This window comes from Pygocentrus nattereri, chromosome 20 (assembly GCF_015220715.1).
Source record: "Pygocentrus nattereri isolate fPygNat1 chromosome 20, fPygNat1.pri, whole genome shotgun sequence".
In the NCBI taxonomy this organism is placed as follows: domain Eukaryota; kingdom Metazoa; phylum Chordata; class Actinopteri; order Characiformes; family Serrasalmidae; genus Pygocentrus; species Pygocentrus nattereri.
This window is the reverse complement of record NC_051230.1, coordinates 30,652,213-30,668,616: the sequence shown is the minus strand read 5'-3', so window position 1 is coordinate 30,668,616 and position 16,404 is coordinate 30,652,213. Positions and strand designations below refer to the sequence as shown.

The 16,404-nt window shown below is 41.3% G+C and overlaps 1 protein-coding gene across 3 annotated transcripts; it reads left to right on the top strand.

Annotated features, from left to right (window-relative positions):
• The first annotated feature begins 211 nt into the window (after positions 1-211).
• On the top strand, positions 212-15,877 carry hdr (hematopoietic death receptor). 3 transcript variants are annotated; one of them, XM_017709273.2, is made up of 11 exons: positions 212-456; positions 2,183-2,204; positions 3,460-3,610; positions 4,784-4,912; positions 5,514-5,625; positions 6,378-6,469; positions 8,618-8,710; positions 9,332-9,366; positions 12,556-12,837; positions 15,010-15,046; positions 15,128-15,877. In XM_017709273.2, the coding sequence occupies exons 2-11, from the start codon at positions 2,184-2,186 to the stop codon at positions 15,418-15,420; spliced, it is 1,245 nt and encodes a 414-aa protein (XP_017564762.2). In that variant the 5' UTR covers positions 212-456; position 2,183; the 3' UTR covers positions 15,421-15,877. The 3 variants fall into 3 exon arrangements, with proteins under 3 accessions (XP_017564762.2, XP_017564763.2, XP_017564761.2); XM_017709274.2 differs by lacking the exon at positions 2,183-2,204 and having other exon boundaries at positions 213-456; positions 12,556-12,660; XM_017709272.2 differs by lacking the exon at positions 2,183-2,204 and having other exon boundaries at positions 213-456.
• Positions 15,878-16,404: the final 527 nt, after the last annotated feature.

Here is a 16,404-nt window from a genome sequence, read left to right as displayed (position 1 = left end):
AGTTTAATGCCTCTAAAACTCCCTGATGCTCATGTCATCTGTTAGTCATCACCCACTGAACTGCAGAAATCCCCTTTAAATCAAATCAACTTAAATCTCTTGACTCTCAGACCTTATTTCTTCCACAAGTCTGGTAGAAAACCTGAATGAGGCAGGTGAAGAAAGGAGGAGGAGCTCATTCATCTCTCATCCTCTCAGGCGCCTCAAGCCAGCTCATCTGTTGTTTACCGAGAGCTGAGTGAGAGGCAGAGAGGCAGAGTAAGAGAGACAGAGAGGCAGAGTAAGAGAGAGCCAGAGAGAGAGAGAGAGAAGTCGAATAATTTCACTAAATAGTCGACAATGTAGCTTCCAGAGGCGGAACTCTACTAGAAATGCTCACTGCAGCCTCGACCAGCGGAGCTTTCTGATCTTTGGAGTGGTTTATATCCCCGCAGCATGAAGCTAACGAGCAGCCTGGTAAGTCCGAGCTAAAAGTTTCTGTCAGAAATCGAATAATCTTTTTAAAAAACGCGATTTTTGCGAGCATAACAGCAAATCCAAACCAGTCCACTCACATTTCCACTCAAAATTTCCATGTCCAGTCCAATTTCGGCGCGTTCGCCGCGAAACAGAGAAAAAAATAATCGATTAAAATCGCGACGAATTGAACGAATTAGCTTCAACGACGGCGTTCATACTGTAAACGCTTTCAGGGAGTTCAGTAGTTTGTCTTGTCTGGCTCTTATAAAGACGGGAAGGACGTCCAGAGCAGCAAAGTCACACCAGTTGGTTTTAAAATTAGTAATTGATCGATTATTTTGTAACTAAACAGAGTGAAGAGTAGCATAAATGGTTTGTGTATGTGTTGTTATTGTAATATATGTCAGTGTTGGAGCCAGAAAATTCTGGGAAATTGCTCAGTTGGAGAGGTTTTTATTTTGTTTGCACGTCACCTCTGCTGTGCATTAAGAACATGTCCATGCTTGTTGATGGTGACTCCACAGTAGCCGATAGATGTAAAGTGACCTTTTTCTGACCTGTCAGTGGGGTTTTTCGTAAAATAAGACTTCTCGGTTAGCCTGATAACTCAAGCAGAAAGTCGAGGCTTGTCCAGTAGGAATGTTCAATAGCTCTTATCTGACTGATCTAAAAAGCTGGTTCTTCAAGAGTTCTTCTGTAAATGCTCTCTGCTAAGAAAACCCACAGAAGCCATTCAGTGTTTCTCTTGGTTTTGTAATGTGTTTTGGCCTTTTTAAAGGGTTGATACAACAATGTAAAGAATTCTAAAGATTGAACAGGTGACCAGCGGTTAATTATAAATGCATTTGATGTTTTCTGATGGTTTCTAAAGGTGTTCTACTGGAATCTTAATGGTGCGTGTTGGAGGTCAATTCCCATTAGAAAGTCAATTTCATTGCTAATAATTTCCAATGGTTCTTTCTCAGTCTGCCTGTTCATCATGAACTTTTAGACTAGCAACAGGTGGAAATTGATTAAAAATAGCTATTTGACATAACGACATTTGACAGTACAAACATGTATTAAGTATGTACAATATATAAATGTGTATTGTGCATATGAAGACATGACGGCACAGTCAAATAATGAAGAATCAGTGAAACATACTGTTGATGATTCATTTGGGGGCCTAATTAATACTTAGGCCCTCCTAAAACCGGCCTGGTGACGCTACTGAGTGGTTTGGTATGAAATGCTCTGTCAGAACTGTTCACAGTGGTGGTGATAGGAGGAGTTTAATGCCTCTAAAAGCTACATCACAGATATTTATTACATGATAGTTGTTCTGAATACAGTGTCTGATGCTTGAGAGATCATTTTACGGTCATTTTTGTCAACCACTGAATTACACGTGTAAATCCTCTTTAAATCGTCTCAAAAGTGCCTTCATGAAGGCTTGAATATTTCTCAATGAACAAGATCAGCCAGGTTTTAACCACAAAGCTTCATTCTCTCTCAGTCAGTCGAAAAGCATGAATGAGGCAGGTGAAGAAAAAAGGAGGAGCTCATTTAACCCACATCCTCTGAAGCATTCATCTGTTGTTTACAGAGAGTTCACCAGCTGAGAGAGAGAGTGAAGTCGAATAATTCCATCACATAGTCGACAGCATCTTCCAGAAATATTCATTTCAGTCTTGACCAACTGAGATTTCTGATCTTTCGAGTATTTTTTTTTTACCTGCAGCATGAAGCTAACAGATGACCTGGTAAGTAGAAGGATTCTTAAGTTGATACAAGCTTGACATTATAACAATAGAAGAACCATTTTTGGTGCTGTTTAGGACTATTTTCAAAAAGGTTCTACATGGAACCATCAACACATTCACTATCAGTCTGAAGAACCATTTCAGCATGCACATAACCATTTAAGCTTGAAAGGGTTCAAAAAACATCTCATGGTTCTGAATACAACCATTGACTTTACTTTATTTATGGTAAAAGTTAGTTATTAACCTGCAGTTGGGGTGGGTAACACTTCAACAGGACAGTGGGCACTAAAATGGCACAAACTACATTCGTTTGGGGGGCTAAATAATACTTGGACCTCCCTACAAGTGACCTGGCAACACCCTTGGATGCAAACAAAGTCATTCAGAGTGGTTTGGTGTAAAATGCTCTGTTCTAGAGCTAGAACTGTTCACAGTGCTGGTGACAGGAACCAGACATCTGAAGAGTTTAATGCCTCTAAAAGCTCACTCACAGGAAGTTATGATGTAAAAAAAAAAGGTAATGTAACTCCAGTGTCTGATGCTTGAGAGTTTGTTTTATGATCATCTTTGTCAACCACTAAATTGCACAGACATTCTGACAAACCACTGGAAACCCCTTTAAATTGACTCATAATTACAGTAAGCATAATCTCAACATTTGCTTCATAAAGATTTGTCTAAATGATACGAATAGCCACCGATGCTCAACCTCAGAGCTTCTTTCTCTCTGAGTCACCAGTTTCAAAAAGGCCCTACACAGAACCATCAACACATTCACCATCAATCTGGAGAACCATTTCATCACGCAAAGAACCGTTTAAGCTTAAAATAGCTCAAAATAGACCTCATGTGTCATACAACCATTGCCTTTACTTAATTTATGGTAAAAGTAATACAACATGCATTGTCCTTCACCAGACACTCGTTAACCGCTGTTGTCCAGGACCCCTGCTAAAAAAAAAATCAGACACCGTTAGAAGTTTCTGTTGGTTCTGGTGGTGTCCAGTAGTCACTGATGTTACTTTTTTCTTTCCTGATGGGTTGATATCACAGTGTAAAGGACCCTAATGCCACTGAACCAGTTCCTCTATAACAATCAGGTTTTAATCCTAACAGTTCTTCTGTTTTCAACATGGACACTGTGTCGTCTACTCTGATAGAACATGTTGAACCCCATGTTTGATGTACTGCAGCCTGTGTTTTGGTAATCAGTCTACAGACGCATGTGTTTTGTCTGGATCCCTGTGTTTAGGTTCCGTTACTGATTTGGATCCTGCAATGTGTGGCAGCTGGTCTAGCCTGGCCTTCAGGGGCCAGCAGGAACAGAACGGGAAGAGAAGTTACCTGCAGAGAAGGCCTGGAGTACCCACACGCGGGCATCTGCTGCCTTAACTGCCCAGCTGGTGAGATAGACTTAACTCTGTTCATGCACAGCGGGGAAGCTTGTCTTGAGTGGGCTACCTGTTTTGGAGACTTTTATGACTGTTCTCTTTTTTATTACGCTGCCAGGACCTTGTTGACCTGACCTAATTATGATGTAAATATTGCCTTGAGTATGACTTTGAACAAATACTGAAAGGATTACACAGTAAAGTCCTTTGTTAATCATTAACTTTGACATTGGCACTATTGATAACATTGGAGGACGTGAAAATAAAACCTAATCAAACACCATTGTTTTGATTATGTACCTTACCCATTTGACTATTTTCACGTATGAAGTCAGTTTATAAACCAGGGTGGATTTATATACCAACGTTAGTTAGAATTCAAATCGGCACAATCTCTTTTTATCTAGAATTAAACTATTTTTGTTACTGTGCCATTTAGATTGGTATATGTAAATGAGCTCAGTTCTGTTTGGCTGCTCTGTGTTGGGCCTCATTCAAAAAGCAGTCCAGACTAAAACACTTCTTGTCACTTCAGCATGACATGGGTGGGGCTAAACTGCTGTAGACAGGATAGGTAGATGTATGGACATTGATTGGTTTTGTGACCTCATAAACATGAAGAATTCAAAGTGGGTTGTTTTGGCAGCTTACTTTTCATATATCAGGGGTCGACAACACAAATGTTAAGAAAAGCCATGTTCTTCAACAAAAATGAAACCATTTTCGGAACCATGACATTTAATGCTGATATTACAACCTAGGCTGTAAATATGTCTCAGTATGTGCTAATGTACAGGATAGAAAATATAATATAGAAGAAAACACACTTATTTTGCTCTGCTTTAAACTTTAGCTCAGTTATAGCTGTTTTTTTTGCATCTCGGGCAGGAAACTTTTCCGCAAAATTGAAATAGTTTCTTGTGAAACGTCTCTCAACGTCGGATTGTTTTATGAGGCTGAAGTCGCTTCTCAGTCGCCAGCTTCTTGTTCAGATTTTCCCGTCCCATCTTAGTTGGTACCTAAAGTTCCAGAATGTAACTGCTGCACCATTTAAGGTGGAGCAGTAGAATTTGAACAAGAAGCTGACTTCAGGTTTATGTCTTAGTGTTTAACAGTATATCATTGCAGAAATGTCTATTCGTCTCCGAATTATCGATGATTGTTCAGATGTCACTTGTGTTGCAGGTACCTACGTCAAACACTCCTGTAGCAGAGCTTCTGAGAGAGGGATCTGTGAGACTTGTGACTTCGGGTCATACACTGAGCATGAAAATGGACTGCATAAGTGCTTACCGTGTAGCAGTTGTCGGTCAGGTAACCTCTTTAGGGCCCAAAGTTGCACCACTATAAAGATGTACGCTTACAGTCTTTAGCCCATCTGTTTCTGCAGTTTGTCAGCCCCATCTACCCCATTCATCATTGGTCAGTTTATGATCACTGTTGTCCGGATATTATTTGGGTGGTGGGCCATTGTTAACACAGCAGCGTCCAGCACCCAAAGATATCCAGCCAATCGCAACTCTGTGGCCCACTGGTGAAGAGCTAGATGACTAACCCAACTGATCAGCTATCATCAACTGATGAGCTACCATTTCTACCTGTACCACAGCAATGTGAAGCCAAGCGAGGGGTTTCTAATAAAGTAGCCAGTAAGTGTGCTTATGTGGAGTAACTCCTGCAGCAGTCCTGTATGCATGGGGTAGAGGGGGGCTGACAAATTGTGAAGCACTATAGTCTATAATTGTACGCCTATATAGTGAACCTATAAGGTGGGTCTTACCAATAAAGTGGCCAAAGAGTGACAGCTTAGTGTATGTATACTCACTTCATTCAGTCTTTAAGCCTTTATTCACTAAGTTCTTCTGAATTCACATATGTCTGGTTGACATCTGTCTAATACCTCTGATTCTTGTAGATCAGGACCTTGTCGGGCAATGCACCAGCACCCAAAACACCCAGTGCCAGTGTATGAAGGGTCTTTTCTGCCTGCCTGAACAAGCCTGTGAGGTCTGCAAGACATGCAGCAAGTATGTTTCTGAAGCATCTCCTGCATTTGCCGTGTAAATGTTGCTGTGCAAAATGTCAGAGGCGACCCTTCATTTGCATAATTCCAAATCAAAACCGGTATTAAGTACAAGTTATTCTGGAGATATTTGTGAGGAGAGTACATTAGATAATCCACTTGAATAAATAATATCAAAGGAAAATTAGTGAAAAGATGAGAACAAAAAAATGATTGAAAGCTACAGAGAAAATATGATTCCTAACAACCAGCTGGAAAACCTGGTAGGCCAGCAAAACTGTCCCATTAGATAAACGTTAAGCTTTTGTCTTTAAGAGAGGAGAAAACCAAGCTCCACTGTTGCTTTAGATCTGAAAAAGGTCACAGTGCATCCATCAGAACAATGGACGGACCACCCCAAACCTCAACATTCACTGTATCTTTTAATATGCTTTTAACTCTGATTTTGGAAAAATAAGCAAGTGGATTGTGGATTGTCCTATATCTTCTGAAAAACTCGTCAAAATGCCTGTTATGACTGGAAATTACATGAAAAGTGGTCTCTGACTTTTGACCCTTTTGACCGACCCTGACGGAGAAGCGGCTTAGAAAATGGATGGATGGATGGGTGGATGGATGTAATAAATGCTTGCCTGCACTAGTGGCTGTTCACAGTGGTGGTTGCAGTGGTCCAGTAGTTGTTGTGAAGGTGCTCCAAGGGTGATATCTGTGGCTGTGGATATTAAAGTGATTTATCTGATGCCTTCCGTTCTTTAGATGCGCTGAAGATGAGGAGGTGGAGAAGAGCTGCACAGCCAGCTCTAACACGGTCTGCAGGAAGAAAAAAGGCTCGGCTCGTTCATCCATAGGTACCGCAAGATGCATTCTTACCGCTTCATCCAGCAGGACTAGGGCTCATAATTCTACAGATTTCTGAGTGGTTTGATGTGGAATGTGCCATTTTAGAGAAATTTACCAACTCCAATTTCTTTACTGTGGTGGTGAAAGGAACCAGGGGTCACTATATAGCCATTTTATTTACTTGCCAAAACCACCGGTAAACCTACGCCTATCTTCTGAATTTTATATGAAATGTTGTAGATGGAAAAATGGTGGGAAATCTGAAAAAATCTATAGTTTGGGGACTGTTTTACCTACATTTTATTTCCCCTGAATGTACCTCTCTTTCAAGGGCATTAAACTCTTCAGACATCTGGTTCCTATCACCGCCACTGTGAACAATTCTGACTTGGTTAGAATGGAGCAAATACAAATACATACATAGACATTACTTTATATAACACATGGATCGAGATCATTTTCTGTGCTAATTTCAATAAGAGTCAGCTTGTTGTAAGTAAGTACAGTGGTGTGAAAAAGTGTTTGCCCCCTTCCTCATTTCCTGTTTTTTTGCATGTTTGTCACACTTAAGTGTTTCGGAACATCAAACCAATTTAAACAATAGTCAAGGACAACACGAGTAAACACAAAATGCAATTTGTAAATGAAGGTGTTTATTATTAAAGGAGAAAAAAAATCCAAACCATCATGGCCCTGTGTGAAAAAGTGATTGCCCCCCTCGTTAAAACATACTATAACTGTGGTTTTTAACACCTGAGTTCAATTTCTCTAGCCACACCCAGGCGTGATTATTGCCACACCTGTTCTCAATCAAGACATCACTTAAATAGGAGCTGCCTGACACAGTAAAGTCCACCAAAAGATCCTTAAAAGCTACACATCATGCCGAGATCCAAAGAAATTCAGGAACAATTGAGAAAGAAAGTAATTGAGATCTATCAGTATGGAAAGGGTTATAAAGCCATTTCCAAAGCTTTGGGAATCCAGCGAACCACAGTGAGAGCCATTATCCACAAATGGCGAAGACATGGAACAGTGGTGAACCTTCCCAGGAGTGGCCGGCCGCCCAAAATTACCCCAAGAGAGCAGCGACGACTCAGCCAAGAGGTCACAAAAGACCCCACAACAACGTCCAAAGAACTGCAGGCCTCACTTGCCTCAGTTAAGGTCAGCGTTCATGCCTCCACCATCAGAAAAAGACTGGGCAAAAATGGCCTGCATGGCAGAGTTCCAAGAAGAAAATCACTGCTGAGCAAAAAGAACATTAAAGCTCGTCTCAATTTTTCCAAAACACATCTTGATGATCCCCAACACTTTTGGGAAAACATTCTGTGGACCGATGAGACAAAAGTGGAACTCTTTGGAAGGTGTGTGTCCCATTACATCTGGCGTAAAAGGAACACTGCTTTTCAGAAAAAGAACATTATACCAACAGTAAAATATGGTGGTGGTAGTGTGATGGTCTGGGGCTGTTTTGCTGCGTCAGGACCTGGAAGACTTGCTGTGATAAATGGAACTATGAATTCTGCTGTCTACCAAAAGATCCTGAAGGAGAATGTCCGACCATCTGTTCGTGAACTCAAGCTGAAACGAACTTGGGTTCTGCAGCAGGACAATGATCCTAAACACACCAGCCAGTCCACCACTGAATGGCTGAAGAAAAACAAAATGAAGACTTTGGAGTGGCCTAGCCAAAGTCCTGACCTGAATCCTATTGAGATGTTGTGGTATGACCTTAAAAAGGCCGTTCATGCTCGAAAACCCTCTAATGTAACTGAATTAGAACAATTCTGCAAAGATGAGTGGGCCAAAATTCCTCCAGAACGCTGTAAAAGACCATTGCAAGTTATCGCAAACGCTTGGTTGCAGTTGTTGCTGCGAAGGGTGGCCCAACCAGTTATTAGGTTTAGGGGGCAATCACTTTTTCACACAGGGCCATGATGGTTTGGATTTTTTTTCTCCTTTAATAATAAACACCTTCATTTACAAATTGCATTTTGTGTTTACTCGTGTTGTCCTTGACTATTGTTTAAATTGGTTTGATGTTCCGAAACACTTAAGTGTGACAAACATGCAAAAAAACAGGAAATGAGGAAGGGGGCAAACACTTTTTCACACCACTGTAATTGTAATGGTGTTTGTGTTTGGTAATGCAGCTGGACCCATCACTGCTGTGGTGCTCTCCCTCATGATTTTGCTGCTCATGGTCATCCTGTACTGGAAGGCTCCTACATGGAGTAAAAGAGCAGGTGAGGCTTATACTGTCCCTCGAGGCTTGTGAGCTTGTGTGCCGTATGCAGTCGTCTGATCACCTTGTAGCCGTTGCTGAGTATCGAGCACAGAGTTTAGTGCATTTTCAGGAAAAAACCTAATTGATATGGGAGGCATCTTCCTCCAGTAGCCTGTTTCAGCATGGCAGGTAATGTGGTAACACATTGTTAACAATACTGTGCTATTTCATTTTCATGTTTTGGAAGGGGAAGGTGTTCTGTGTGTTGCCCTCTGCACAGTAGGCTGGGGTTCAGTTCCCTGCTTGGTCAAGCGCCATCATACACTGGTTCCCAACCTTGGGCAAAACTCCTAACGCTACATTCACCTACCTCAGCATGCAACATGATTCAGTTTTAAAGATGCCTGCTGAATGTGTAAATGTAAATGGACATTTACATTTAGAAAACATGATGAAAGACAACAATGACTTACCTAAACTGTATTAAATCGTCCAATTTGATTGGTGGTCAAAGTATATGAACTATATTGGCCATTCATGGTACTGCAATCAGTTGGCTCAAGCATAGTTACCTCATATATTTGAGCATTCCATCCTCAGTTAGGACACATCCTCATCAGCTGTGTTTGTCTGATTTCAGTGGACTCATGCTGCCCAGGAGGAATTCTGATGAAGGTGAGTCTAGTACATTGGTCAGTTATCCATACCAATGGGGACAATGATGAAATAATGTGAGGACAAGTGGGAAGCGGTCTTTTTCTTGAACCTTGGGGTCTTGTAGGTTCTTCAATAAAGGCCTAATGATTTCTGGCATCTAATAAATAAGACTTCAGGAGCTGAACTGAATGTCTTACTCATTACATTAACTGCCAACATAATTAAGAGTCAACCAGTCATGTTTTGATTCACAATGAGAGCAATTTAGTGAGAAAAGGTGTCATTCTAGGTCTGCTGGAAGTTCTAGATACCTCGCTGACAGTGAATGAGTCACAAACTCACCAGGTTTCATTTAGTTGTTAGGAATGGAAGACAGCAGCAGCAGGACTCTCTACTGGGTCAGTGTAAAACTGATAGATACAAGGTAACTGTGGCATGTGCCAGAGGAGGCACCCAGGAAGCGGTGATCGGGACTCCGGCACTGTCCCCCACTCGCTCATCATCCTGCCGGCTCTCGCCGTTGTCATCAGGGCCTGGGAGACGGGCTCATGCCACAGTAACATACTATATGTGTTAATGTCTTTTACAAGCTTCAAATGTAAGATGTTCTGATGCTCCTGTTTGCTTGGTGCTAACATATCATAAGAAACCCCATAAGGATGCCAACATACATTAACATTATAGTGAAGGTGTTTTGACAAGTATGGCCCAAAGCATTGCTTGTACACACATTTCAGCAAGTGGAAAAAGGCAATTAATGTGAATCAGCATCACAGAACAAAGATGCTGCTGATAATACAATGTGATCACTGTTCTGTGTTATTGTGGTTTCCTGTCAGTAGAAGCTATTTTGGAAATGTGGTTGATGGTGATTTTTCCACAAAACTTGTTTACTCCTCTCAGACCATCACAGTGTCGAACAACATTTAGGCTGTGTGCTCAGGAGTTTGAAGTGGGCTCTAAATGGGGTGCCTGGTTTATTGCTTTGGTTTTATTCTCCAGCCTAAGCTTAAACGGTCTTAAAGTGGTTTAATGTGAAACGTTATCTGTGAGGGCGGCAGTTGGAGAGATAAGGCGTGTATTAGTCAGCTGACTCTGAATAATTATGCCTAGGAGCTCTCGTCTTGTTTAGGCCTTCAGGAGCTGGACAGAAGGTCCTACACATTCACTTAACTAAATTGGGACCAGTTTAGCAAGAAACATGTTACTCTAGGTCGTCTAGACGTTCTAAACATGTTGCTGACTACGGATGAGTCGTAAACGCATCAGGTTTCAATCAGTTGAAACTGAAACTGTTGTTTTATGATAGGTTAACCACATTATGAAAGCCACTTTATGGGTAAGAATGACCTGCCTTTTTGTCAGTTTGCTGATTTCTTAAACCCTAAAATCCTCTATAATGTCCCTATGATGTACATAGCCATTCTAACCGATTGTATTAGACCACAGTACAGCATTGAAGGTCATACTGTTTTGTTGTGACATTAAAGAGGAAACGGCTTGTTGCACAAATGAAACTGTAGGCACGTCCCAGAGTCCACATTTGTGGTTTGTGGTTTTGCTTCTGTGCACACGTGTGACGTATTTCTAAAATTCAGCCAAAGTGCAGGATCGCTCATTAAGAGCGCGAGCATTCGATTACATATCATTTCTCCCTGGGACAAGCAGTTGCTCACATTCTCAAGATTTTAAAGGGGGATTCCAAAATTCCTGCATAATACAGTGGAAGTTCGTTCAGAGTGCCGGGATGTGACTCAGATTTATATATAGCCATTTTCTTAAACAACCAGTGAACCTGCATGTGTTTGTATATGTAAAGTTGATGGTGGTGAAAGTGGTGCACCTGAAGAATTTTCTTTGGGGACTATTTTGCCTCAGGACACCCTGTATGTATCTTTCCGGCACGAATGGATTTTAAAATATGTTTCAAAAATCTTCTCATAGCTGTTGTAAAACAACGTCTGTTATCAGGCTGTGTATTCATAAGCATTTTAAGTAACAATTTTCTGTGAGGGAGCTTTTAGAGGTGGACGTCTGGTTCCTATCACCTCCACTGTGAACAGTTCTGGCTGTAAGTTTCTCTAGAGCAGAGCGTTTCGCACCAAACTTTGAACTTAAACGTTCAAAGCTGAACTATGTAAGTTATTGTGATTTGGAGACCTCTGTGATGGAAATGTGTAATTGCAGGCAATGTGAATGGTTGTTAATAGACTTCTTGATGTTTGTTTATTGTTTTATGATAGTTTTTAGGTCTTCTCAAGATGATTATTTTTTTTTGTAGTATCTATTTATGGTGGAGGTGTATATGTACGGTGTTATGAGGCAAAATAGTCCCCAAGAAAAATGATTTTTTTCAGATTTATCACCGTTTTACCATCATTAATGCTCCATATAAACCTCAGGTTCACTGGTAGTTTTGGATGGTAAATAAAATGGCTGTATGTGTGTTGTAGACATGGCATCACCACCACTTTAAGAAAATCTGAATCACTGGAATGAACCATTTCTCAACAAAATGCAAAATACCAAAATACTGAATGACCTCTCAGCCACTGAATTATAAAAATAAATGAGAAAAATCAGAATTCCTCTTTAAAATGAGCTGTGAAATATGCAGCTTGGTTGCAGCCTTAAGGATGTTATGCACCAAACGCAGTGGGAAAAACTGGTTTCTTCACCAAACACAGCTGGGATCTCAGCTGTGATCTGATTTTGGAGATGCAGCTCCACACAACAAACGGGCTGAATGTCTTTAAGTGCGGATAAGACACTTTGCTCCCAGCAGAACAGTCAAGCGGTCACACTGGGCTTCTGACCATTTGACCAAGTGAAAGTAGCATGAAGAGCTACTTGATACAGAAGCTGAAACATTGAATTCATCCACATCTAATGACGCTTGTAGCTCAGTAGCTTTTGGAGATTCTGATCCTTTTAGCATTTGTGTAAAAGTTGCTGGAACACAGCTGCTCTGCCATCTTGGTTGTCGTCATGCCAACAGCAGAGATGACTGTGATTGGTCAGTGAGTTTTTTGTCACTAGAGAAAGTTTGAACATATCATACAGAGTGTGTTTGGTGTGAAAGATAGCATCAGTCCTAAACATGCTCGAATTAGTTCACTGTCGCCTAAATCAATTGCACAAATGAAACGTATTCGGTTAATAAAGGCCTTTAGATGAACTCTCTGCATATCTGTATTTGTTTTGTAGAAAAGCGGCAGCGACTCTGTGGAGACGAGACAGAACGGCCTCAACTCTGCACTGGAGGACAGTGTGCCGCTCCAACCCTTCATCGTCCCTTCATCGAGTCAGTCGGTGGGTGCCTGGACCCCTGTCTGTGTGGATTTGGTGGAGGAAGAGGACCGGGGGCTGGGAGACAGCCTCCCCACCACCACCACCTCCTCCCAAAACAGCCTATGTGTGTGCGTCCAGCCCAGCGAGCCCTGCCCTGCCCGCTACAGCCCAGCACTGCCCTGCCCGCCTCCCGCTCTGGTGAGAGTGAGAGTCTCAGTGTGCATCCAACGTCTCGCAGTGAGGGGCATTCCACAAAGCAGGACTCAGTCTAGCGAGAGTAATTAAAGCAATACTCGGCGGTTTTCAGCCTGAACTCTGTTGTTGGAAGTGTGTGACAGCATTACATGAATTCTGAATTGAATAGAGAACAGAAAAGATGTAAACAGTCATTTGGTGTGAAATGGTTGATTGTAGAGACTCATTTCTTTGGTGATAGGAACCAGGGGTCACCATGACTACGACACAAATATAGCCAATTTATTTACTATCCAGAACCACCAGTGAACCTACACGAGTCTCCCGAGTTTTTATATGTAATGATGATGGTAAAATAGTGATAAAACTGAAAAAGCGAGATTTCCTTGGGGACTATTTTGCCTCAAAACACCCTGCATGTATCCCTCCACCATGAATGGATTTAGGCCTAAACTGTATCTCAAAACTGTCAGAAAACAGGGTCTCAGACATCAGGCAGTGAATTCGTAACCATTTCATGTGACAAGTTTCTGTGGGGGAGCTTTAGAGGTGGACGTCTGGTTCCTATCACTACCACTGTGAACAATTCGGACTCAGTAAGTTTCTCTAAAATGGAGCATTTTACCCCAAAGCACTCTGTTTACATCTCATCGAGTTAATTATGCAGAAATTTAAAGACATCAGTGGAGTTTCCCTTTAAGCCCACAGTCAAGTCTATTGCGAAATCCTGCTTTGTGGAAAAGTTTAGCTCCTAGTTTTAGTCTTTTGCACGTGAAAGGCCTAAAGAGAGCACTTTTCTGGGAGGTTTGATGCACCACTGATCACTACAGATTACACAAGAGCAAGAACAGACATTTCTGGTGTGCGTGTTGTAAAATATGTTCACTGTAAATGTTTGTTTAGATCAGTAGTCATGAATTCTGGGGCTGGAGTTTTAGCAGTTTAGTCATTTCCTTGCACAAACAAGCTACTAATCCTGGTGACCTACTGCTACGTTGAAACAGGTGTGTTTGCACAGTGACGTCAGCAGCCTGTGCTGAACTCTGGCCCTCCAGGAGCAGAATTAATGACTCCCTTTAAAACGTCCTGCCAAGCTTCGTCTTAACACCCGCACCACTGTTCTGCCTGCTTATCTGTGCTTTACTCTCTGATCTATGATCTAATCTGCTGCTCATTCAGTCTGGCCTGCTCTGCTGTTCGTCGCCTCATGTTATTCTCAAATCTAGTCACTGTACCAGTACGCAGTACAACTCATGGTGATGACTGTAAATGACAGTGTGAGGTCGTGTAGGAGTCCTAGGACCCTTTATTAGAAACCGTTCTCTTCATCAACGGTCAGTTTCTGACCACAGAGCCTGGATAATTTTGGGTGCTGGACCACTGTTTCTAATAAAGTGGCCAGTGAGTGGAAATACAAGGTGGGTGTTTCTAATAAAGTGGCCAGTGATGGGAAGCTCAAAGCGGGTGTTTCCAATAAAGTGGCCAGCGCGTGGATGTACAAGGTGGGTGTTTCTAACGAAGTGGCCAGTGATGGGAAGCTCAAGGTGGGTGTTTCCAATAAAGTGGCCAGTGGGTGTTGAGTCTAAGGCAGACGTTTACACACCTCTAGTCATATTACCCATTGATTTTCTTAATAAGTTAATACATCCTCTCCAGAGAACACACTTAAATGTGGCACATTGCAGCCAATGTTAGTGCACAGCTTGTATTTATAAGATTCAGTTAGCATATTGGAAAGCATTCCGATGCTGCTGTTTGTGTTATTTTCTATAAATATGTTAAATTCAGCAAATAAACCGTATATGCGCATTAAAATGTGCGGAAGTGTCTCGCTATAGGGGACGTGTTCACTTAATCCAGCAGAACATGTCATTTGACCAAGGGTGTGCAAACTTTTGCATAAGACTATATTTGTGATCTTGTTTAGTACGAAATAGTACATTTTAAATAAGTCAGTAAAATGTGTGTGTATGTAAGCGAAACCGTGGAATTATTACGGTTGAGGCATTAATAGGGAAATATAGTATAAACGGTGCAACAGCAGCACCTAGTGGCAGCTTGAAGAATCACAACTTTTTTTTTAACACTAAAGTGTTTTAAGTGTTGGTGTTTGTTTCTGTCAGGATGAAATAGTGTTTTGCTCATGTCTCTCTCTCTCCCTCTCTCTCACATTAGGAAAATGAAAAGCTAAGAAGACTCATTCCTTTGAATGGTAGGCTCCTTTCCTCGTTCCTGTATCTCTTATCTCCTTGTGTCAGCAGTCACTTATCAATCGCCTCTCTCTTTTCTGAAGGGGAAGAGTCGCTGAAGAAGAGCTTCGACCTCTTCGAAGAGATAGACGTGCACTATCACAACCGCTTCTTCAGGCTCCTCGGCCTCAGCGACAACGCCATCACGAGCGCGGAGTCTCTGTCGGTGGAGGAGCGGGTCTACCAGCTGCTGAGGGTCTGGATGGAGAAAGAAGGCATGAAGGCGGATTTCAACACGCTTGTCGAGGTGCTGCTGAGACTCAACCAGAGACTGTCTGCAGAAAACATCATCACCAGAGCCATCAGTAACGCTTATTACGCATATGAAGATGAATGAAGACTTATTGAGGGGGGGGGGGGGGGGGGGTTCGTTTTTTTTCTTTTTTTCTTTTCCCAAATAATTTACGTATGTTTATTTCATCTGGTCGAGCACTGTGGCCTTGTTTGAATAGCAAAAATAATTTAAGTATTTATTATTTTGTACGCTGTGCTTTTCTTGAATGTGCGTCAGCCGATCAGAACAAATGTTAACGTAGATGTACTGACTGTGAAGCAGCCGACTGAATGATCTGCTGACCTCTTTACCAGTGACTGTTATTAGTCAATGATGTGAAAAACTCACCCGAAGGTCTGACTGTGAGACAGTTTGAATTGATTCTGATTAGCGTATGGAAAATTGCTTATGTTTGCTGCATATGAGCCTTTGTTACAGTATTAAAATGCTTTTGTGCCTTACTGCTCAACATGTGCGTATGTTGGAAGCACAAATAAAGTTATTTTTTGATAAGATCAAACGATTCGTTTGTTTATTAATTGAGATTTTATAAAAAGGGGTTAGATTGTGTTTTCAGTTACTTTTAATTTGCGATCTGTCACGACCAGATTTTATTATAATTATTATTATTATTATTATTATTATTATTATTATTATTAGTGGTAGTAGGTATTCAATAGCCTCTAGCCTCCAGGAAAACGCCACTGCTAATGTTAGAGCTTGGCTGTCGTTACCGCCTCCCACCGCCAGAAGGCGCTGCTGTATTAGAATTCTATAATACAAATCCACGTTCGTTTGTAGATAATAATATATATATATATTTTTTTTAACGGACAAACAACGAAATTACAGCGTACTTCACTGTTTGATTTTTAAAGAGCTTTTAAGAAAACCAGATCAAGAGGGCCACAGCGTAGAGATTTATTAGAATCGTATAGATTTATAGTAACGGCTACTTGGCCCAGCCGCTAATTCAGCTTCACATTAAATAGTTTTCATTTAATTAAATTATGTTCAACATTTGTTCTAACATTATCTGTAGTCTTT

Excerpts from the sequence above, each read along its gene's own strand:
- hdr (XM_017709273.2), top strand. The coding sequence starts at position 2,184 with ATGAAGCTAACAGATGACCTG. Across the intron at positions 2,205-3,459 it reads TGAAGCTAACAGATGACCTG|GTTCCGTTACTGATTTGGAT; the intron begins GTAAGTAGAAGG and ends CCCTGTGTTTAG. Across the intron at positions 5,626-6,377 it reads GTCTGCAAGACATGCAGCAA|ATGCGCTGAAGATGAGGAGG; the intron begins GTATGTTTCTGA and ends TCCGTTCTTTAG.